Raw genomic sequence first — 24,382 nt, 5'->3', positions numbered from 1 at the left:
AAAAAGAACAAAACTCGATATAAAAACTTAACCACAAAGCTATAAGTCATCAAGAAAATGTGTCACTGGCATAGGACAGATATAAATCGGTGGCATAGAGTGGAGAACCCAGAGAAGATTTACTCTCAACTGATTTTTGACAAGTTCCAAGATAATGCTGAAACAACTGGATTTCCACATGCAGAAGAAGTCGAAGCCTCATCTCACGCCACGTAAAAGTTAACTCAAATGGATCAGAGACCTATATGTAAGTGCTAAAACTGTGAAATTCTTAGAAAAAAAATGGTGTAAATCTTTGTGTTCTGGAATTAGCCAGTAGTTTCTTAGATATGACACCAAAAGCACAAGAACAAAAATAAGTTGGACTTCATTAAAATTAAAAATTACTGTGTTTTGAAAGGCACCATCAAGAAAGTGAAAGCCAGCCCACAGAATGGGAGAGAATATTCGCAAAGTATATATACAGTAAGGAACTTGTATCTAAAATGTATAAAGTAGGGCACCTGGGTGGCTCAGTCAGTTAGGCATCTGCCTTCTGCTCAGGTCATGATCCTGGAGTGGCTCAGCGGTTTATCTGCTGCTCCCTCAGACCCTGCCCCTTCCCATGCTTTCTCTCTTATGCTCTCTCTCAAATAAATGAATAAAATCTTCAAAAATAAATAAATAAAATGTATATATGTCTTTAGATTTTTATTTATTTGAGAGTGAGCGTGCGCAAGAGAGCGAGCACCAGAAACCACCAACCAGGGGAGAGGCAGAGAAGCCGCGTCCCTGCTGAGCAGGGAGCCTGCCTTAGGACTCCATCCCAGGGCTCTGGGATCATAACCTGAGCTGAAATCAGACACTCAACCAACTGAGCCACCCACATGCCCCTAAAATTGTATAAAGAGTTCTTAATGACCAACTCAATCACAGAAAGATAACCCAATTTTTTTAAACGATTTATTAGAGCATGAGCGGAAAGAGCAGAGAGAGGGAGAGAGAATCTTAAACAGACTCTGCACTGAGCTTGGAACCTGATTTGGGGCTCAGCCTCACAGCCTTGAGGTCACTACCTGAGCTGAAACCAGGAGTTGGTCGCTTAACCAACCCAGGCACCCCAAAAAATAACCCAATTTTCTAAATGGCCAAAGGGTCTGAATAGATGTTTCTCCAGAGATAGACAAATGGCCAATAAGCAATGAAAAGATGCTCAACATCATTAGGCATCAAGGAAGTACAAGTCAAAACTGCTATCCCCATGTTTATTGCGGCATTATTTACAATAGCCAGATTATGGAAGCAGCCCCAGTGTCCACTTACTGGATGGATAAAGAGGTGTGATGTATATATATATATGTAGATAGATACATATATGTGTGTGTGTAGATATATATATAAAGATACAGATACACAGATATAAAAAAATCTATATATGTAATAAACTATTAGTCAGTGATAGAAAAGAGTGAAATCTTAACCATTTGCAATGATGTGAAGAGTTGGAGGGTATTATCCTAAGCAAAATAAGTCAGAGAAAGACACATACCGTAAAATTTCACTCATATATGGGATTTAAGAAACAAATGAACAAAGGAAGAAATGAGAGACAAGCCAAGAAACACTTTTAATTATAGAGAACAAATAAGTAAATACCATAGTTGAAGAGACATCTAAAAAATAAAAACAATTGCAGTGGGATACCACTTTATACCCACTAGGATGGTTATAATAAAAAAAGACAGACAATAACAAGTGTTGATAATGTAGAGAAATTGGAGCCCTCAGACACTGCTGTTGGGAATGAAAAATGGTGTAGCCACTTTGGAAAATAATCTGGCATAACCTCATAAGGCTAAACACAGTCACTGTGTGATGCAACAGTTCATTTTCTGGGGATATACCCCAGAGAACTGAAAACTTGCTCACACAGAATTGCATACACAGACGTTCCCAACAGCATTGTTCAAAGCAGCCAAGTGGAAACAATTCCATAGTTAAGAAGAAATTGGTATATTCCTAAAACAATGTGATTCAGCAATAAAAAGATACAAAGTACACATTAATTATAAGGTAGATGTACCTTGAAAACCTCACCTAAGTGAAAAAACTACACACAATACCACATCCCTTATTCTATTCCTATGTGATGCCCGGAGTAGGCAAGTCCATAAAGATAGTAGGTAAGGGGTTGCCTGGGTTTGAGGGAGTTGGGAGATTGGGGCATGATAGCTAAAGGGTATAGGGTTTCTTTTTGGGATGAAGAAGATGTTCTAGAGGATTGTGCAGAAGGTGGCAGAACTCTTTAGTAAAGATAAAATTGGGGGCACCTGGGTGGCTCAGTGGGTTAAGCCACTGCCTTCGGCTCAGGTCATGATCTCAGGGTCCTGGGATCGAGTCCCGCATCGGGCTCTCTGCTCAGCAGGGAGCCTGCTTCCTCCTCTCTCTCTCTGCCTGCCTCTCCGTCTACTTGTGATTTCTCTCTGTCAAATAAATAAATAAAATCTTTAAAAAAAAAAAAAAGATAAAGATAAAATTGAACCCTTGAAATGGGCAAATTGTATGGTCTGTGAATTTCATCTCAGTAAAGCCCGAGCCAGGTAGGCTTTTGAGGTATGCCATATTCTTCCATGGCTTTTGTTTACCATCATCCTGTTTTGAGCCTAATTGTTCTTCACATTCTAGAGTTAAGCCTGTCGGCTGGGAGCCTGCAGTTGGAGCACAGGAGAGATCTGGAGCACAAAAGGCGAGATTTCCCCTCCTGCGGGAACAAGAAGCTCTACTTCGACACCCACGCCTTAGTGTGTTTACTGGAAGAAAATGGTAATCCTTCTGTGGGTTGCTCAGGGCCGGGAGTGCCGTGGAAAAACACTAAATGATAAGTTCTCCTGATCTTATCGAACTTCTCCTGTTTCTCTTTGACATTTAAGTCTACAGATGATCTTTTGGTTAATCTCCATTTTTTTAAGTTCTTTTTTTTTTTCTTTTTAAAGATCTTATCTATTTATCTGACCGAGGAGAGAGAGAGATCACAAGTGGGCAGAGAGGCAGGCAAAGAGAGGGGGGAGCAGGCTCCCCGCTGAGCAGAGAGCCCGATGCGGGACTTGATCCCAGGACCCCAAGATAATGACCCGACCTGAAGGGTTCTTTTTTTTTTTAATTTATTTTTTTTTTTTTTAAGATTTTATTTATTTATTTGACAAACAGAGATCACAAGTAGGTAGAGAGACAGGCAGAGAGAGAGAGGAAGGGAAGCAGGTTCCCCATTGAGCAGAGAGCCCGATGTGGGGCTCGATCCCAGGACCCTGAGATCACAACCTGAGCAGAAGGCAGAGGCTTTAACCCACTGAGCCATGCAGGCACCCCAAGGGTTCTTATTTTTTTTTTTTTTTAAGATTTTATTTATTTATTTGACAGAGAGAAATCACAAGTAGATGGAGAGGCAGGCAGAGAGAGAAAGAGAGAGAGGGAAGCAGGCTCCCTGCTGAGCAGAGAGCCCGATGCAGGACTCGATCCCAGGACCCTGAGATCATGACCTGAGCCGAAGGCAGCGGCTTAACCCACTGAGCCACCCAGGCGCCCCGGGTTCTTATTTTTTAAGGACATTTTGCTTCCGCTAGACCAGTTGAGACTTCTTGTATACATTTTCTCTTTGTCCCTAGGGAATTCTTGTATACGTTTTCTCTTTGTCCCTGAGAAGCATATTTTTACAACATCTCTCTGGAGGTAGAGTGTTACAGATAACAAGTTAGACACAAGTTAGCAAAACTCAGGAATGTTTCCTAGGACACTTGCTTGATGCACAAAAGTGGTAGTTTTGTTCCTGGGCGTGTTGTATGCTTTTAAAATTGTTATGAAATTAAAATGTTGCTGAGCAGCCATTGCTAATTTCAACTTGTAGGTTTTTTTAATAGTTCAACTAATATTTTCTTAATCACTATTAATGCAAAAGATGCTTCAACATATATGACGTTTATTGAAAGTGGATTCAGTGCATAGATAACATTCTCTTTGAATCTTCTCTAGACAGACTGATTCTAATTCTCTGTATTATGAGTGTTCTTGACGCTCTAGATCTTACCCCAGCTGTACGTGTTCGTATCTGCAGAGCTGCTCTCCGGACCTGGGCTTCACTCGCCAGGGCCAAGCAGGTGGCGTGAGCTCTGTGCTCGCCTGGGGAGTTAGAAGCTCTGGGTTCAAGCTCCACCAGGGCCCAGCTGCAAAGCGGGGCAGTTCTCTCATCCTTCCTAGTTTCTTTTTTCTTTTTTTTTTTTTAGTTTCTGTTTATTTGAGACAGAGATAAAATGCATGAGCAGGGGAGAAGCAGAGGGAGAAGCAGACTCCCTGCTGAGTGGGGAACCCAGTGCAGGGTCGATCCCGGGACTCCCGAGATCACGGACCTTAAGTGAAGGCAGACACTTAACTGACTCAGCTACCCAGGTGTCCCGGTCCTTCCTGGTCTCTGTCTCCTCATCTCATTAGCAGTGTGGGCACAGTAAAAATTCCAAAGGGTCCTTTGAGTATTAAAGAAAATACAGTGTACCTGAGTACACTTCAGAAAAACTGTTAAGTACCATATCATAATCTTCATTGCTTTCGTTCTCAAACTTGAAACACTGGGCCTTTTTTGACCAAAACCTCTTTCGGTTCAGAATTTAGAAAAGTAGAATGGAAAGGAGAGGCATCAGAAATTATGTGGATAAGCAGAAGCTTCCTGCTTTTTCCTTTATTCTGTGGATCTAATGTTCTTGCATTCAAAGTAACCCATTGTAAAAAGCCATATTGGAGAGAACGGGGTGTTTCTCTACACACTGGGTTTGATGAGAGTAAGGGAGCATCATAAATCTTGTTAAATGGCAAGATAGCAGCAGTGGGCTCGAGATGGCCACAGATCTTTCTCCCATTAACACGTGGGGTTTATTTCTCCTCCCCCACCAAAAAAGTCTGTTTATTTACTTTTGATAAATAAAAATTGTTCACCTTAAAGTGTGATGTTTTGATAGATGTACTTCCTGCTTTTCTTCATTTCAAACATTTGATAGATGTACTTCCTGCTTTTCTTCATTTCAGACACATGAATTTTGGGGTATCTCAAGACTGGTGTTATGGGGACCCTGCCAAGATGTAGGGCCAAGGCCTCTTAGACGAATGATGGATATTTAAGATGCTATAGGGGAGGGCCAGAAGGACCTGTCCAGGAGCCCTCCCACCTTCCATCCTTACCTTCTCCAGAGCTGCGTCTCCTGCGTCACAAACCTTTCTGTGTGTGTATAATCTCTCTAACCCTGATGGTGTCTTGTTCTCTCATTCCTACAGAACATTATTTTTTTTTTAAAGATTTTATTTGACAGACAGAATCACAAGTAGGCAGAGAGGTAGGTGGAGAGAGAGGAGGAAGAAGGCTCCCTGCTGAGCAGAGAGCCCAATGCAGGGCTCGATCCCAGGACTCTGGGATCATGACCGGAGCCGAAGGCAGGGCTTTAACCCACTGAACCACCCCTACAGAGCATTATTTTGTATCTGGTAACCTGGTACGTTTTCAGACCTAACTCTGCTTTTTCTTACCCCTTTCTCCTCCCATAGGTGGTTATAAATTATAAGGCTGTGGAGTATATTAGCAGCGTAAGTTCTCCACTGGTCTCTTTTTCTTTTCTTCATAATTGCCAAACCTAACTATGTTTAGCTATGAGCACGTTTTCAAAAGTTTTCATTTTCAAAAAATGTAGGCAGAAAAGAAAAAGGAAAAATATTCTGAATCCCAGTACCCCAGAGCAAGCCAATGTAACATTTTGGTTGGTAACCTTTTGGATGATTTTTCTAGGTGCACATGACACACATGTTGAAAATCAAAGGAGTTTGAATAAATGAGGAAATAGATCTTTGGAGGTCTTTTTGTCTCTTTCAGATCTCTTTGTTTCTTATTATAGTTGGGGGCTACATGGGTGGCTCAGTCCCTTAGGACCCTTGATTTTGGCTCAGGTTAGGATCTCAGTGCTCAGAGCTGGAGATCTTGGCTTCGAGCTCAGCAGGGAGTCTGCTTGAGATTCTCTCTCCCCTCTCCTGCCCACTCCCCTTCCCACTTGTGTATGTGAGCAAGCACGTCTGCACTCACACTCAATAAAATAAAAAAAGAAAAAAATTATAGGCAGGGCGTCTGGGTGGCTTAGTCGATTAAGCCTCTGCCTTCAGCTCAGGTCATGATCCCAGGATCCTGAGATGAAGCCCCACATCAGGCTCCCTGCTCAGCGGAGCACCTGCTTCTCCCTCTCCCTCTGCCTGCTGCTCTGCCTGCTGATACTTGCTCTCTCTCTCTCTCTCTCTCTCTCTGTCAAATAAACAAAATCTTTAAAAAAAAAAAATACATAGTCGGGGCACCTGGGTAGCTCAGTGGGTTAAACCTCTGCCTTCAGCTTAGATCATGATCTCAGGATCCTGGGATCGAGCCCGACGTCGGGCTCTTTGCTCAGCGGGGAGCCTGCTTCCCCCCACCCCCCTGCCTGCCTCTCTGCCTACTTGTGATCGCTCTGTTAAGTAAGTAAATAAAATATTTTTTAAAAAAATACATAGTCTTAACTTAATCTCATCCAAATTGTATCACTTACAATTTATGCAAACAAATGTGCCTTTAATTACAAGAATCAGTAAATTCTTCTGTAGTTCTTACATACAGGTGGAAGTATTTAATGAAAAAAAATTACTTTTCAGGGTCTTGGTTTAAGCATTTTATTAGATTTGCCAATGTGGGGACGCCTGGGTGGCTCAGTGGGTTAAGCCGTTGCCTTCAGCTCAGATCATGATCTCAGAGTCCTGGGATTAAGCCCCGCATCAGGGCTCTCTGCTCAGCGGGGAGCCTGCTTCCTCCTCTCACTCTGCCTGCCTCTCTGCCTGCTTGTGATCTCTCTCTGTCAAATAAAAAATAAAAAAAAAAAGAATTGCCAATGTGAAATATAAATTACTATCTAAAGTTATTTTTTTATTTCTAGCTTTTTAAAAAATTTAATATAAATTCAATTAATTAGCATACAGTGTTTCATTAGCTTCACAGGTAGTACTATCTAAAATTATTAAACACAGTAACACTGCTGAGTTAGATCTTTCAATTCAGCATCTGAGTTTACTGGGTATCAAAGCTTCTTTTTTTTTTTTTCTATCCTGGTCCTCTCTCTACAAGTGACTGAAGAGACTTGTGGAGGAAAAATAAAAAGAACAAATTTTTCCTTTTAACATCAGATGAATTGATAGCTAAATTACTAGTTGTCTTTATATGGTCAATGATTTGATGGATTTATGCTGGATGTGAAATAATTGAGCTTTCCTACTTAAGTAAATTATTCTTTACTAACATGTACACTTTAAAATAGGGAAATCAAGGGTGCCTGGGTGGCTCAGTGGGTTAAGCCGCTGCCTTCGGCTCAGGTCATGATCTCAGGGTCCTGGGATCGAGTTCCGCATCGGGCTCTCTGCTCGGCAGGGAGCCTGCTTCCTCCTCTCTCTCTCTGCCTGCCTCTCTGCCTACTTGTGATCTGTCTCTGTCAAATAAATAAATAAAAATCTTTAAAAAAATAAAATAAAATAGGGAAATCAAGTCATAGAAAATTTAAGCCACAGGGAAGGAAATAAAGATTACCTAGAATTTTTGTTAAGTTACAAAAGCAGTAAATTGCGTCTCTAATTTTGATCTTGCTTTCCTTTCCTTGACCCTGCATTGCAGGCTTCCCCTATGTCATGAGACAGTCTCAGGAAATAGGATTTTTTGCAGCTAGATAGGATGGTAGAGGACACCAGCCCAGCCCTTTATCTTTACATGTAGAAATAGATGTGTCATGCTTGTCCAGAGAGACAGACAAAGCATAGCCTGCGATTCCAGTCTTCCTGAATTTAAAACATTTTCTCCCCTTCTGTGAAGGGTTTTTTTTCTCTTTTTTTTCCAACAAATAGAGTCTCCAGAGTGTGACTATCTTTGTATGTTTGCTTAGGCTTCACCACCCAGCAAGCAGAAATCACTGTCTCTGCATTGGTCAAGATCACCGACGCCAACATGGATATTGTCTACAAGGATATGGTCACCAAGATGCAGCAGGTTAGCTTTGTCGGGGCATGGTAGCAAATTTAAAGTCTGAAGGTTGTTGTTTGTAATACGTATTTTTGGATAATATTGTATTGAAAAACATATAGTACTTTTTAAGATTTTGTTTATTTATTTGAGAGAGAGAGAGAGAGAACAGAAGCAGGGGGAGGGGCAGAGGGAGAAGCAGGGCTCTATCCCAGGACCCTGGGACCACGACCCAAGCTGAAGGCAGACACTTAACCAACTGAGCCACCCAGGCGCCCTAATAAGCATATAGTACTTTTAACCGTAGTTGAGAGGGAAATGATCCTAGTGGTATAAAAAGTAGTTTATTCAAGGGGCACCTGCGTGGTTCAGTCTTCTAACCATCCGACTCAATCTCAGCTCGGGTCTTGATCTCAGTGTCGTGAATTCAAGCCCCACATTGGGCTCCATGCTGGGCACGGAGCCTACCTTAAAATGTATATACTTGTATTTCTTTTTTCAAAGCTATCTTCTCAACTGTTGTAGAGTCATATTGGAAAACTCAGCTGTGTTTGAAAATGGGCTCTTCCAGTCCACTGTACCGAACACAGGGAGATGCGACTGGGATCACAGCAGTGTGTTCTTGAGCTGCTGGTCCTCAGACCGCCACCCTTTGAACTGGCTCACTTGATGGTGATACTGGACTTGAGTCTTTATTCTTCTCCTTTCTTCCTTCTGGAATAGAGGACGACTGTGCTGAACCTCTCTCCTTGTGTCCATGTTCTCCTGGTTTCTCACTAAGATGATTCCAGGTGGGAGGCAGACGTCCTAGGCCAGCCTAGGTTACATGTTTCGTTTCTCTTTTCCTAGGAGATCACTGTTCAGCAAATAATGTCTCAGATTGCCAATGTGAAAAAAGATATGATTATTTTGGAGAAGAGCGAATTTTCGGCCCTCAGAGCAGAAAATGAGGTAAAACTAAAGAGCTGCTCGTACTAATAAAATGCTCGCTGTCGAGACGTTGAGACATAAATGCACAGACAAAAGTGGACAGGTTAGATGTGTTTTCACCAAGTGTCCACCACCAGATCAAGACATGGTATATTCTGGCACCCTAGAAGCCTGCTAACCCCTGCTAGGAAGACCCCTATATCCTGTGTCACCGTTGACTGGTTTTGCCTTTTCCAGAACTTCATCTGGGGGAATTCTGTGGTGTGTCTTAATGGTGGGTTGGTCTTGCTCATTGTCTGTAGTGTTACATGAATGTGCCTCGTTACTCTACTGTGATGTATGCTTGACCCCTGAACAACACGGGTTTGAACCAACCAACCAACCACTTACACAGTTTAGTCAGTGTTTTCTCTTCCATATGATTTTCTTGATGATACTTGCTTTTCTCTGGCTTTCTTTATTCTGAGAAGATGGTATGTAATACACACAACATTCAAAATATATCTTGTTATCAGTAAGGCTTCTGGTTGACAATAGGCTATTGAGTTTTGGGGGAGTGAGAAGTTACATATGGAGATTTTTATTTTTTTTTAAGATTTTATTTATTTATTTGACAGAGATCACAAGTAGGCAGAGAGAGAGGGGAAGCAGGCTCCCTGCTGAGCAGAGAGCCCATTGCAGGGCTTGATCCCAGGACCTGAGATCATGATCTGAGCTGAAGGCACAGGCTTAACCCACTGAGCCACCCAGGCGCCCCTATATATGGAGATTTTTAATGGGGAGGGGGTGATTAGTGCCCCTAACCCCCTGTGTTGTTCAGGGGCCAACTGCATATTAGAATTGTTTCTAGCTACTGGTTATCACAAAGTCTTGTAAAATATCCCTTGGTTTCTGGGGTGGGGTTCTCTTCTTTGTTTGTTTGTTTAATTCAGTTTAGTTAACATACAGTATATTACAAGTTTCAGGGGTAGAATTTAATGATTCATCACTTACATTTAACACCCAGTGTTCATTACATCATGTGCCCTCCTTAATGCCCGTCACCCAGTTACCCCGTCCTCCCACCCCCACCCCCAGCAACCCCCAGTTTGTTCCCACGTTTAGGAGTCTCTTATGGTTTGCTTCCCTCTCTGTTATTATCTTACTGTATTTTCCCTTCACTTCCCATATGTTCATCTGTTTCTTAAATTCCACGTATGAGTGAAATCATGGTATTTGTCTTTCTCTGATTAACCTAGTTCACTTAGCATAATACCCTCTAATTCCATCCACGTCGTTGCAGATATATCCCTTGGTTTCTTAAGTGTGGCATTCAGCACTGAAGTGAGTGCTGTGTTTGCATCCCTCCTTTTGTTTTCGGTCCTAGCTAAAGTCTCATAAATGAAGTCCATTTATTAGTGATTCATCTTAGTCTTATGAACGGCCTTCTAGCAAGAGAATCCTTTTGCTAGAAAACAGTAGTTGGATACTCTCACATTTGCCCTTGAAATCGGGTATTTGAAGGCAGAATTTGTTAAAAGAACAATTGAAGAAGGTATAAAGACAGCAGGGCCTCTGGAGACAAATGTGTATGTTAAAAACAATGTGTTACTGGGGTGGCTCAGTCAGTAAGCCTCTGACTTGATCTTGGCTCAGGTCTTGATCTCGGGGTCATGAGTCATGATCTCGGGGTCCTAAGAAACATGAGCCCCGCGCTGGGCTCCACACTAGGGAGCCTACTTTAAAAAAAATTAAACTGTATTACTGATTTTATGTATCCTTCAGGATGAAACTGACCTCAAGATAGGCATATGCGGGTTTTTTGTTGTTGTATTTGGTTTTTTTTTTCTATTTTTAATTATTTATTTGGACAGAGCAAGAGAGAGAGGGAACGCAAGCAGGGGAGTGGGAGAGGGAGAAGTCATTTCCTGCTGAGCGGGGAGCCCGATGCGGGGGCTGGATCCCAGGACCCTGGGATCATGACCTGAGCCGGAAGCAGATGCTTAACGACTGAGCCACCGAGGCCCCCAAGTAGGCACATGCGTCGTAATACCATCCTGGTAGGACAGATAATCGTGTCTGCTCCCAAGACTTTTCAGCTCATGCTTCATTCTAAATGCAGCTAGAACTGTGCACGAAAATATTTTCTAATGTATGTTTATTACCAAGTTTTAGGTATTTTTTTCTAACCTTCTAGCCATATCCTTGACTTGTTTTTTTTTTATGTGTTTTTAGAAGATAAACGTGGAGCTACATCGATTAAAACAACAAATAATGGTGAGACCCTCACTCCTCCTCGCGTGCTTGTAGGCAGTTACTTAAACATAGTAATAAATACCATGTCAGAAGTTCTTTAGGTGTTCTTAAAAACTTAATCCCATGTTGAGCATTTGTGTAATATGTCTCAAAAGTACACACTGGAAGGTTTAGCTAAGAACACCGTGAATAAGTTGGTGAGGTCTGTAAACAAATTCATTAAGAAAATTGTGTTCTAGGATGAATGGAGTTATCTTTAAATTAAAATGTTGAAGTTGCAACATATGGAGTCTTTAGGTTCTGTTAGAACAGACTGGGTTTAGAGAATTACATGTGATTTCAAAATGCTGACTTTGCCAGCTGTTGCATTTCTTTTTTTTTTTTCTTTTTTTTCTTTTTTTTCTTTTTTAAAGTAGAAAGGACATGGATGTTAAGGAAGAAAAGGTTGTGATGAGTGTTAGAAAGAAGGCTTTATTTAAACCAGAATTTCATATTTTCCTCCTTTGAGTCCTTCTCTGCTTTCCAGAGTTGGCCAGGGAACAGCTTCAGTCATAAATTCCATAAGGAGATTCCACTGGGAGTCTCAAGATTAAAAGCAGCAGGAACCCACTCTGGCCTGACTTATGCCTAAGCAGGCGTTCTTTGTATAATGACTGGGAAGTCCCAGGCTTCACATCCCAAGAGGGTTTCCATTTCTCACTTTGGATTTCTTTCTCTCTTTGTTTGCCCTCCTGCCAGGATGAAGTGGTCAAAGTCCGAACAGATACCAAGTTAGACTTCAATCTAGAAAAGAGCAGAGTGAAGGAATTGGTATGTCTTTATTCAAAACAGTGTGTGAATTCATCGCTTTGTAGGATGGAATGCTCGGTCTGGTCTGAGTATATAGACAGTTCATCTGTGCATCGTTGATAGACACGGTTTTCTCTTTAATTATATTCTAGCTTAGAGCTTAAGTTTGATACTTTGAAAAATAAGATGAAAATCTTGGGAGGCGCCTGGCTCCCAATCTTGGGTCGGTAGAGCGTGTACGACTGTTGATCTTGAGGTAATGAGTTCAAGCCCTGCATTGTGTAGACATTACTTAAAAGTAAAACCTTATTAAAAAATGAAACTCTTGGTCAAATCAAGTTTGAATCTCATTTTATTTCAGAGAGGGAGAGAGTCTAAATTATGTGTGATTTAGATATTACCAAAGAAATCAAACCAAATCTCACCCTATTTCATCTAACTTAAACCTCCACAGGTCCAAGTTTGCACAGCAACACTTTTCAATTTTTTATTTTATTCAGTTATAATTGACATCGACGGCATTATGTTAGTTTCAGGGGAACAACATGACGATCTGCTACTTGCATACACCGCAGGGTGGTCCCCACCGTAAGTCTAGTTACCATCTGTCATTACACGTAGGTACAAAATTTTTTTCTTGTGATGAGAACTTTTGAAATCTGTTCTCTTAGCAACTTTCAAATAGTGTATTGTTACTCACTGTAGTCTCCATGCATGCCATCCCAGGACTTAACTTATTTTACAGCTGTAAGTTTGTACCTTTTTTTTTTCTAAAGAGTTTATTTATTTGACAGACAGAGATCACAAGTAGGCAGAGAGGCAGGCAGAGAGAGAGGGGGAAGCAGGCTCCTTGCTGAGCAGAGAGGCCCATGTGGGGCTCGATCCCAGGACCCTGAGCTGGTGACCTGGGCTGAAGGCAGAGGCTTAACTCACTGAGCCATCCAGGCGCCTCTCTAATAATAATGTTGAGTTGCTGTAGTGACTTTTAACCCATCTGTCTTCTTGTTCAGGCTTTATTTGAATTTGATAGCAGTGGTTAGATACCTTCTTTATTCTTAGAATAATGAGAAATGGGCTGTGTGAGGCATATTTTAACTAACACGGAACTGGATTCACGTGTAGAAACTGGGTATACACAGTTGTTCATTGTCTCCTGGTTTTTCACAGTTTGCTTTTAACCAAAATGTACTACAGTGATAAGTGAAGCTAATACTGAAATTCAAATAAGTACTTAACTCTATTTTGGAACCACCTCTGGATTTCAAGAGTTAAGCTGAGCTTTGTTGTACAAAATCATTATTCCCATATCACCTGTCTGTCTTGTCTCAAAAACCACTTTTCAACAGTAAAGATTAATTCACTTAGCATCACTAAAATATTTAACAGGTGCTAGTGTATGATTAGTCTCTAGAAAAGGAAAAAAATTTTAATTAGGATGAATAATACTTCAATGCAGTAGTAAAATACTTAAATTAACATAAAACCTATGACAGATGAAATATCCAAACTTTCCTTTTGCCTTAGGTGTCAAATGTCTCTGCATAGCACTGTTATTTAGAATTTTAATTTCAAATTCCTCTAAAATACTCTTTTTTTAACCATCTTAACAGATTAGATCTTTTAAATTTAAATTCAATTAATTAACATATAGTATATTACTAGTTTTAGTGATTCCTCAGTCTTATTTATATATTACCCAGTGTGTATTACATCACGAGCCCTCCTTAATGTCCATCCCCCAGTTACCCCATCCCCCACCCCCATCCCCAAGGAGAAACTCTTCTTTTTTTATTTATTTATTCAGCAGACAGATCACAAGTAGGCAGAGAGTGGGGGAGAAGCAGGCTCCCTGCTGAGCAGAGAGCCTGATGCGGGGCTCCATCCCAGGACCCTAGGATCATGACCTGAGCTGAAGGCAGAGGCTTTAACCCACCGAGCCACCTAGGTTCCCCAAGGAGAAACTCTTCTAATTAACTTTGATCTTCCGGGTTTTGTACTTAGCAAAAAATCTGAATGCACTTGATTTAGGAAGATGCCCATAGCTAAGAGCTGTGCACCTGCTGAACATGGGTGAAAGCCCATGAGTCGATGGGACTTTCTAACCTAGCTGAGAAGTGGTTCTTGGTCATCCTAAACTGAGAAGACTTGAGTACAGGACAGCAGTGTGTATTCACTGCGCATTGGTAAAGAGGAGTGATGGGACCTTCCCTCTCCTTGTTGAATAAAGTTCTGTTTCAGTTCTGTAACTGGTGCTACTTACAGCCAGTTTCAGAGCAGCGTGGCCTCTAAGCCACTGTGCGGTACAGGGAGATAGAGTCACATAGATGTTAATTTAAAAATCACTGCAGGGCCAAGATTGAGGCTTGGCTTTTCTCTTGTGGTGGGTGAATACTGACTGAAAATCCGGTCCACCCTGCCCTCTTGTGGCATTTCGATGCATAGCTCCTTCCTCTTCTAAAACCCTGAAGTTCAGACTGAGATCAACATTCTTTGGTCGTGATGGTGCTTGGTTTAGGGTTTGGGGGGTTTTCTCCAACTTTTTTAAAAAAATTAAAAAAAAATTTTTTTTTAATTTAAAAATTTCTGAGCAATATTCTTTTTTATACCCTAGCACCCTGGTAGTCCGGGGGAACATTTATAGCTAGAAAGTTTTCTAGATACATAAACACTAATTTTCTCCCCTATCATAGCGTTACCTTACTGAAGAATTAAATGCTAAGTTTTCATTTGCTCAATTAAATCCTAATACCCACTGCTAAGGAGATGTGTCTGATATTGGTCTCAAGTCTCAACAAAATTGCACTAAATTTTTGCATAAATGTCAATACCCCCCCCAAAAGTCAATAGCCAAAGGCAAGATACCACTTTGATTCTGGGGAATCAAAGTGGTTAGTTCCTTCAGTAACACTGGATTGTGACACACCCAAGTGGGTTGTTGTTTAATTTAAATCAACATGTGATGGATTAATGCTTATCTTGTACCAGTATATTTATATTTATCTTTAGGCAATGCCTGTCACATAAAAATATTCCTTGAAACTATTTTTCCCCCAATTTTATAACATCCCTAACTTTGTCTAAGCCTCAGGTAGTGACCAGTTTTGTGATTGTGACAGGTTAGCTCCCAAACTAAATTGTTCCCCACTTTTGCAACCCTCTCAAAAGCAGCAGAAAGCACATGAGTCAGCAGCCATGCAAACTGGTGCCTGGAGAATGCCGTTATGGTAGGGGGAGGGGCCACATGGTATCACAGAGAACAGACGACAGGAGCAGAGAGGTGAAAGGTGACAAAGGGAACCCAGATACCGGAGCAGTGAGTGGCTTAGAAATAAGACACTTCGGGGGCACAGTCAGTTAAGCATCTGCCTTTCCCTCAGATTGTGATCCTGGACTCCTGGGATCCAGCCCCATCATCAGGCGCCCTGCTCAGTGGGGAGTCTGCTTCTCTCTCTGCCTGCCGCTCCCCCTGCTTGTGCGCTGACTCTCTCAAGTAAACAAATAAAATCTTCAAAAAAGAAAAGAGAAAGGAAAAAAACTTCAAAAAAATACATCTAAAGGAAAGGGGCAAGTAGGGGCTACTTGATTCCAGATGTGATGTCTAGTGTCCTATATTCTTGGAAAGTACTGAGACCAGAATATTTAAGGCAGCAGGAAAGGAAAGAAAGGAATAAATCAGAATCTGACCTGTGATCCATGTTCATTGGTTTCAGTACTCGTTGAACGAAAGGAAGCTGCTGGAAATGAGGACAGAAATGGTGGCATTGGTAAGAAATGAGACTACTTTTCGTGGTCATTGTTTTCATCTTGGCTTCATCCACGTGTGGTTATTGTCCTTTGTAATGATACGTTATGGGGGGGGTTCTCCAGTTTTGTGTCTTAGGGTGTGTTTTGGAGTTTTTTTTCATTGTGGTAAAGTACACATAAAATTACCATCTTAACCATTTTTAGGAGAACAGTTCAGTGGCATTAAGAACATTCACATCCTTGGGCGCCTGGGTGGCTCAGTGGGTTAAGCCGCTGCCTTTGGCTCAGGTCATGATCTCAGGGTCCTGGGATTGAGTCCTGCATCAGGCTCTCTGCTCAGCGGGGAGCCTGTTTCCTCCTCTCTCTCTCTGACTGCCTCTCTGCCTACTTGTAATCTCTCTCTGTCAAATAAATAAATAAAATCTTTAAAAAAAAAAAGAACATTCACATCCTTATACAGCCATCACTGGCACCCATCCACAGAGCTCTTTACATCTTGTGGCCCTGAAATGACTTGTCACACGCTAACTCGCATTCCCTTCTCCCCGGCCCCTGCCTGCCGCCGTTCTGCTCTCTGTCTCTATGAACTGACTGCTCTAGGAACCTCATATAAGTGGAATCACACAATATTTCTTTTGTGACTGACTGACTTCACTTAGCATAATGTCCACAAGGCTCATCCATGTCGTAGCCTGTCAGAATTTCCCTCCCTCCTTTTTAAAGCTAAATAACATTCCATTTGCCGATAGACCCCAGCTGGATTATCCTGCCAGTGGACACGTGGGTTGCCGTCATCTTTTGGCCATTGGGAGTCACGCTGCTGTGGGCGTTGTTGTGCCAGTATCTGTTGGGAGTCCGTTTTCACTTCTCTGGGGCAGGTACCCAGAAGTGGGGTATCCTAGAATTTTCTTGGCGCTTAATAGAATATTTGTTTATGTTCATGAAAGTTTAAATCCCAGTGATTGAAGAATAATAAGGAATGGCGATTTTTTAAATTACTTTTCAAATTTACAACATGCTTGACTTTTTTTCCGCCTTCCGTTACTTGGGACCTCTTAAACATGCAAGACACTTCCATCAGAGAATAGTAGAATATTCCTCTGGAATATGTTTCTGCTCATCCAGACTTATATTTCCTTGTTCATTACCAGACTTGTTAGCCATAAGGAACTACATACAAATGACCCTTGAACAGTAGGGAGGTTAGGGACCCTCCCACATAGTCAAAAATCTGCATATAACTTTTTTTTTTTAAAAGATTTTATTTATTTATTTGACAGAGAGAAATCATAACTAGATGGAGAGGCAGGCAGAGAGAGAGAGAGAGGGAAGCAGGCTCCCTGCTGAGCAGAGAGCCCGATGCGGGACTCGATCCCAGGACCCTGAGATCATGACCTGAGCCGAAGGCAGCGGCCTAACACACTGAGCCACCCAGGCGCCCCAAAAATCTGCATATAACTTTTGACTCCCCAGAAACTTAACTACTAATAGTCCACTGGAAGCCTTCCTGATAACATAAACAGTCAATTAACACATATTTTTTATGTTATGTGCATTATACACTAAAACAAAGTAAGCTGTTATTAAAACCATAAGAAAGAGAAAATACATTTATAGCACTGTACCATATTGAAACAAATCAGGTGTAAGTGGACCCATGCACTTTAAACCATTGTTAAAGGGTCTGGGCACCTGGGTGGCTCAGTGGGTTAAGCCTCTGCCTTCAGCTCAGGTCATGATCTCAGGGTCCTGGGATTGAGCCCCACATTGGGCTCTCTGCTCAGCAGGGAGCTTGCTTCCTCCTCTCTCTCTGCCTGCCTCTCTGCTTACTTGTAATCTCTCTCTGTCAAATAAATAAATAAAATCTTTAAAAAAAAAAAATTGTTAAAGGGTCAATTGTACTTACTTGTCCTGGGATATTTAGTGAATTATTTTTGTGCATTAATGAAATGTTACAACCCCTTTATAACATCAACCAAACTTGCCACCCTTAGAGGATGGTTGTGTATCTAGTTTAACTGTATTGTATTTGGAAAAGAACAGAAATAAGTCTTTGGTATAACCACGCCTCATACTAATAAAATACTTGGTGTTTGAACTATGAAAGAAGAAAAGTTTAAAATGTGAATAGGAATTGTGTCAAGGCAAATACTTTTAGATTATCTAAGATTATATTCACTTTTTATTTTTGTTTTTGTTTTTATTTTATTTTATTTTATTTATTTATTTGTCAGAGAGAGAGGAAGCACAAGCAGGGAGAGCGGCAGGTGGAGAGAGGGAGAAGCAGTCTAGTCTCCCCGCTGAGCTGGGAGCCCAAAGCAGGGCTCGATCCCATGACCCTGAGATCATGACCTGAGCCAAAGGCAGACACTCAACCGACTGACAGGCATCCCTGGGTTCACTTTTGAAAGCATTTTTTGTATACCTCTCCCCAAGAGGGAAAAAATGACGTACCTTTATTGTCTTTGAGTACAGACTGCCTTTTAACTTTAACCTTCATTTGTACACCAGTGTATCCTTTACAGAAGCTTTTTTTTACATTATCACATTTGGTTGTCCTGTGTGAGGACAGGGCCAGTGGTGTTTGTTTTGGGGTTTTGGTGAGTTTTTTGGCTTTTTTTTTTTTTTCCAAATTAAAGTAAACAGGCCCAGAGACAGTAAAGGCCCTGACCAACGCAACATAATGGAGGATACTGGAACTAAAGCTAAAGCCCAGGTCTCCCTAAGCGTAGGGAGCATGGCCCTTCTTGCCTGTGGGACGGCGGGAGCCGAGGGGTCGGCCCGTGTATCCCAGGTGGTCTAATGCTGTGAATCTCTTTGTTTTGAAAGCATGCCCAGCAAGATCGGGCCGTCACCCAGACAGACAGGAAGATAGACACTGAGGTCGCTGGCCTCAAAACCATGCTGGAGTCACACAAGCTTGATAACATTAAATATTTAGCAGGTAAGCTCTTTTGCGTCTGGATAGTTCAAACGAGCGGAAAATACATAAAATTTGGAAAAACTGCGTTTCTTTGATTCTAACACTTTTTTTTTACCTTTTAATGTCTCTGAAATTAGAAGGCAGGTGATCATTTCCGATAGGTGGAGTATCATACAGTAATCGGTATTTTTTTTTTCGTTAGTAGTAAAATAATGTGCTTTACAACCAGTGGAATCTTAAGTTTTATAAGATACTGTCATTGAGGGCGCCTGAGTGGCTCAGTGGGTTAAGCCGCTGCCTTCGGCTCAGGTCATGGTCTCGGGGTCCTGGGATCGAGTCCCGCATCGGGCTCTCTGCTCAGCAGGGAGCCTGCTTCCTCCTCTCTCTGCCTGCCTCTCTGCCTACTTGTGATCTCTCTCTGTCAAATAAATAAATAAAATCTTTAAAAAAAAAAAAAAAAAGATACTGTCATTGAACTGTCATTACTTGGGATTTTTTTTAGTGAAATTCAAGACAGTATTTTTTGGATGGAAGGAAAGGCTTTTGAGTTGCGATCTTTCTGCTTTAATCAGGGACACTCCTTGTAAGGAGTTATTTTGGTTTTGTAATTTTTGAGCCAAAAAAGGGAATGAAAATTCACATGTGAAAACAACCCGGTCATTATTATAACTCACATCTAACATTTTGGATTAATCAATATATTCAAGTTCTACTAGCGGAAGTGGAATTTTGTTGGTGACCATTTTAAAGGGTGTGGCCCTCTATAGTACATACACTTACCCTTTGTGATCACAGAATTTCTGAGGTTCATTGAAAAGTTTTCGCTGACTGTTGGATACTTTACTACTTTGAAGACTGTTGCAGAGAGCGGAGTGTTTTAGTGGACGGGTGTCTCGTCCAATGTGGCACCTCACATGCGATCTGAGTTTCCTGGGTTGGTTTTTCTGTTTGGTGGATAGGTAGAAAAGCACCTGTATGTTTTCTTAATAAAACGTTTTTCTTTTAAGTAACTCTTAACACAACTAATACTATGCTCAATTTTTTTTTTCTTACAGGATCCGTATTTACGTGCCTAACAGTAGCTCTGGGATTTTATCGCCTGTGGATATAATAAAGTGTCTATTTAAAGAGATCCCTATTGTTCAGCCTTAAGAACACCAGATTGCTGGGTCTCTTTGCCCCTCCCTCATTTCCAGATTTTAACCCTAGTTTTGACTTAATATATATTATTTATTTTATGCAGATTATGGACATACAACCAAGGAATAATGGTTCCTTTGGTCTTTTCTGTTTAGTTGCCTTTGTACCGCTGAGTGGTGGTGGACAAAACACGGAAGACCCCACTCAGCCGGACCAGTGAACTTGGTCTAACCTGTGGGACATGCCAACAGTAAATATTTATATAACCCTACAGTTTTTAATCTTCTGTCACATAGAGGATTTGGGGAGCCTCCATTTAAAAGGCACAACGACTTCACTAAGTGCTAAAGGATCACGGAAACTAAACCGAGAGCATCAGACCCTCTGTCCCTCCGACCCAGCCCTTCCCCTCAGCCAGTGCCTACGTTAGGGGGCAGCCTCAGTGGGTTGGTGTGCTAATGATTCACCTGTACTATCCCCCTAAAGCAGTTATTTTTCTCTTAATTTCCATTGTCTTAGTAAGTTGTCATGGTTATTTTTCACGTGCCTTTCAGCCAGAAAATCTTGTTGCCTAATGAAATTTTGTAATCATTACAAATGGGGACTCTGGTTTTGCCTCTCAGAGTGCTAGATTTCTCTCCCACCCTTGCACTTTGTGTGTGTGTGTGTGTGTGTGTCTTCCTGCCGGGGTTCTTACAGAGAAGGACATTCTCCCGTTATTTGAATGATTGGTGTGGGAGAGAATAAGCATTTTAAAAACGAGAATGTGGAGAGCGTGTTTGTGTCTTTCTCTGCATACACGCACATGCACGTGACCTGGTACAGTGGAGAAACCACATGTGCACTTGTTGATCGATGTTGATCGAATCGGTAGGATAAATCATCTGCTGTCACTCTTGTAACCGCATTAGCAAAAAAGTTACCTTTGTCCTTTGGATGTCTTTCTAAACTTCAGAAAATGTAAGTCAGTGTCTTTTTTTTTTGAAACATGTGTTTAGCACAAAGCTGCTGAACTCCAGATGAGCCTGAAAATTGAGTACTTTGGCATCAGTGGTATCAGTTTCAAAGTGAATAATTATTTGATTGTTTTAAACTTGATCCAAAATTATCTCAACGGCTTCGTAAAATACTGTAGCCATTTGTGCTTCTTCTTTCAGAAAAGGATCCCCAGAAAATACTGCACATTGAGCAGTTGCCTTAAGTATTACAAATTTAAGTAAATGACATCCCATTAAGACCACATTTGCAACTACTTAATATAACTATTGTTAGTAAGAGCTTGGAGAAAGGGCCTGGAGCACAGACACTCCTCCAAAATCAAAAGAATCCCAAGAGGAAAAAAGCACTGCATGCAATTATGTTTCAAAGCAAACACTAACTTGCATAGGTTAGAAACAAGCAAAGTGACCTTACTTCCTGATAAAATATTTGAAAATATCATTCAGTGGGGTGACACTCTTTTATCTTCCAAAAGTATTCCAGATGACATTCCTACTGGTTTATACTGGCTGCAGCAGTCACTTAATTTGGGCCTTGGATTTTGATGTGTAGTTTTCTGCAGTACAGAACAGACTCCCAGTATCCGCAGTGTCGGGAACAATGAACTTGCCTTTTGGTGGCTCAGATTGCATGCATAGATGGAGGTTAGGAAGGTTCGGGACTGTGTTCCCTTTGTTTGGTCAAATGCAATCTGTTTCAAAAGCATATAAGGCAGAAATACAAGCATCCCCTTCCCACTGCTGGCTGGCCCAGGCTTCTGCGAACACCAGAAGCATGCTGCGACTGGACATGGGACGGCTTTCTGAACTAGCTTGGTTCAGAGGGATTCGGATCACCTAGAACTTCCGCCTTAGCCCAATTTCAGAAGGGGGAGGATGCCTGGCACAACTTCCAGGTAGCCCAGGCCGTAGCACCTGGGAAATTCACCAGGGCCAGGTAGCACACATGTAACCTGCTACGCCTTTGCTACAAATGCCCAAAGCAGACCGTCAAATGGACAGACTCTGGCTTTCCTTTCCATTCTTGGGGGTGCCTCTGCATTCCTATACTCTGCTCTCCCCTGCCCTTTCCTTGTTTAAAGAGCCTAAACTCCCAATTCTCTGTCGTTTCCTGTTCCATTAATAAGCAAAACCTGTCTGTCCATACCATTCTTTACAGGACACAGGATTTTGATTTCTGGACTGTTCTTATTCCTTAAGCTGCTTTTCTACCTTAATATCTAAGAAAAATAAATCAGAGTGTATTCATTTTTTCCCTTAAGTATGCCAAGTACCTCAGTTGTGAAGTCAAGTTCAAGAAGAAAGGCTTGACTCAAACCAGACATCTTGCTGGAATTTGTCTCGGAACACTCTAAAAATAAAAATCCCGGGCCGGGCTTTTCCCTTTCTAGCTGCACAGAGTGACGTGAGCTTCCCTCCCCGTGTCCCGGCCTCCAGCCGCCTCCTTCGCCGCCTCTGCCTGTTACTTAACCATCCAGCATGGGCGCACTTCCCCCCCCACCCCGCCCCCACCCCTCTCTCCCGCGGTGCTCTGTTGATAGGGTTGGCATCATTTCTGAACAAATAACACATAAATGGTACTGCAGAACTCATGTCTAGAAAACTTGGGCTTTACCATATGTTTATCAAATTTGTGGCTTTCCTGACACTAAAGAGAGAACATGTTAAACAGAAACCACTTATTCTTGATGTACTCTTTGTGTTTGAGAATGTTCAGCCCTTCACTGGAATTTTGTTTTGAAAATATCTGTCCTTCTAGATTTACATTCATGTTCTTCTGATTCTGTTCTTTTGATTATAACCCAAATCAATTTATTAAGCATTGTATCACTTAACTGAATAGTTAGTTACATATTGTTATATGAGTGGGTATGATATTTTTATTATGGAAAATATTTAATTGTTTCTATGTAACTACTACACCTTTTATTTGAATTACTCAATGGATTGGCAAATTGAAAGCAATTTCTGCCTGCACTGTATTTTAATGTTACTCCCTCCATTGTATATGACAGCACTGGTGTATTACAAGAAAACCTAATACCCTAAAACGGGGTTTGTATAGACGATAACTTTGAAAGTGCTTACTTGATTTGCAAAATAAATTTTTTATTCAAAAGAATTAACATGCTCGTGTAAAATACTTGAGGGGAAGTGCTTTAAGAGAAAAAGATTTTTTTTAAAGATTTTATTTATTTATTTGACAGAGAGAGATCACAAGTAGGCAGAGAGGCAGGCAGAGAGAGAGAGAGAGGAGGAAGCAGGCTCCCTGCTGAGCAGAGAGCCCGATGTGGGACTCGATCCCAGGACCCTGAGATCATGACCTGAGCCGAAGGCAGCGGCTTAATCCACTGAGCCACCCAGGTACCCGAGAAAAAGATTTTTTTCACTCATCTGTGTACATTGGAATTCACAGAAAACTGTGACTCGAGATGGTTAGAACCGGAGGCTTACATAGAGAGGTAAATGAGTTTTAATTACAAGTTTTTAGAAGTATCTGCGCGGACTCAGTTTTCGAGTAATCGAAGTCCTGATCAGGCTAGCTGGAGCAAGAAGGAATTTGCCTTTGGCTTATGATTAAAGTTCAAGAAGGGCAAAAGTCAAAATGCAATCAACCCCTCTCTGCACCTCTTACCTCGCCTTTGGGTGGGCAGAATTCTCAGACCAGCTTCCACTGTGCACAACTGAAACACCTGCACATCCCTGACCGCTTAGTGATTGGAGGGTTCATTCACCTAAGAAGAAAGGATCGGAAGCGAGCAGCCGCAGTGGCAGCCTGCGGACTTGCTGCACAAGGAGGGAGCTCTTAAGGAGAGTCAACTCCGTGGAGGTGGTCTTTTGTGTAACAACGTCTGTCTGCTCCAGAGAAAAGCAAACCTCTTGAGAACGTGGATGAATGAAATAGCCCAGAAATTAATGTTAGGTACCTTTCATTTTCTCCAATCAGAAGTCTACCCAAGTTAGTCAAATAAACCAGACCTGAGGTGAGCCATAAAGGTCCTGAAAGTCCCCAAATTTTTGCAGACAGATTTGCAGACTCAGCCCCTGTATTTATAGAGCAAGTGTGGGGTGCAGGGTGTGGGGCGCTGTGCACAGCCTCCCACCTGGTCCTGCTTTCACATCTGAGGGTGCGGCAACCTGAAAACCTAATCTTTGCCTGGGACCTTTGATGGCTTTCAAAATAAGAACACACTTCAAAGAATGACATTTTCTAGAAACAGCTTTCTCTCTGGAACCAAGACCTCCGGCTTTCCACAGCAGAGCTCTGACCACACAGCGTCCTGCTAGTGGCATCTCTACTAACTCCGCAGCTTCTGGCCGAGGGTCTGGGATAGCAGGATGCTGGGGAGGAGTGCAGGCACTGGGCATCTGCATCCTTGACATAAACAGGCAACACCCAGCTTCAGGTCGCCTTTTACATGTTGCAAACATGCTCTTGACTGTTACTACTCCAGCACTCTCAGGAACAAGGAATGGAACATTTTACAAAGTCCTAATTCTTTTTCTCTCAGTTTAAATTAATCCCCACCCTCACCCCCCACTCATCGGTTCATGATTCTGAAGCTTCAGGTCAACTTAATATTAAAGCCC

General features: G+C 41.7%; 1 protein-coding gene across 1 annotated transcript in view; it reads left to right on the top strand.

Annotated features, from left to right (window-relative positions):
- The window catches only part of MCUR1 (mitochondrial calcium uniporter regulator 1), a 28,918-nt gene extending 6,005 nt beyond the window's left edge, over positions 1-22,913 (top strand). Inside the window, exons 2-9 of the mRNA XM_044259280.1 lie at positions 2,665-2,802; positions 7,956-8,059; positions 8,882-8,983; positions 11,177-11,218; positions 11,936-12,007; positions 15,697-15,750; positions 18,560-18,674; positions 19,709-22,913. Of these exons, the coding sequence (XP_044115215.1) occupies positions 2,665-2,802; positions 7,956-8,059; positions 8,882-8,983; positions 11,177-11,218; positions 11,936-12,007; positions 15,697-15,750; positions 18,560-18,674; positions 19,709-19,764 (683 nt within the window). The 3' untranslated portion in view covers positions 19,765-22,913. The remainder of the gene's footprint in view (positions 1-2,664; positions 2,803-7,955; positions 8,060-8,881; positions 8,984-11,176; positions 11,219-11,935; positions 12,008-15,696; positions 15,751-18,559; positions 18,675-19,708) is intronic.
- Positions 22,914-24,382: the final 1,469 nt, after the last annotated feature.

The sequence above is a fragment of the Neovison vison genome, chromosome 1 (assembly GCF_020171115.1).
Source record: "Neovison vison isolate M4711 chromosome 1, ASM_NN_V1, whole genome shotgun sequence".
Lineage (NCBI taxonomy): Eukaryota > Metazoa > Chordata > Mammalia > Carnivora > Mustelidae > Neogale > Neogale vison.
This window is presented reverse-complemented; position numbering and strand designations above follow the sequence as displayed.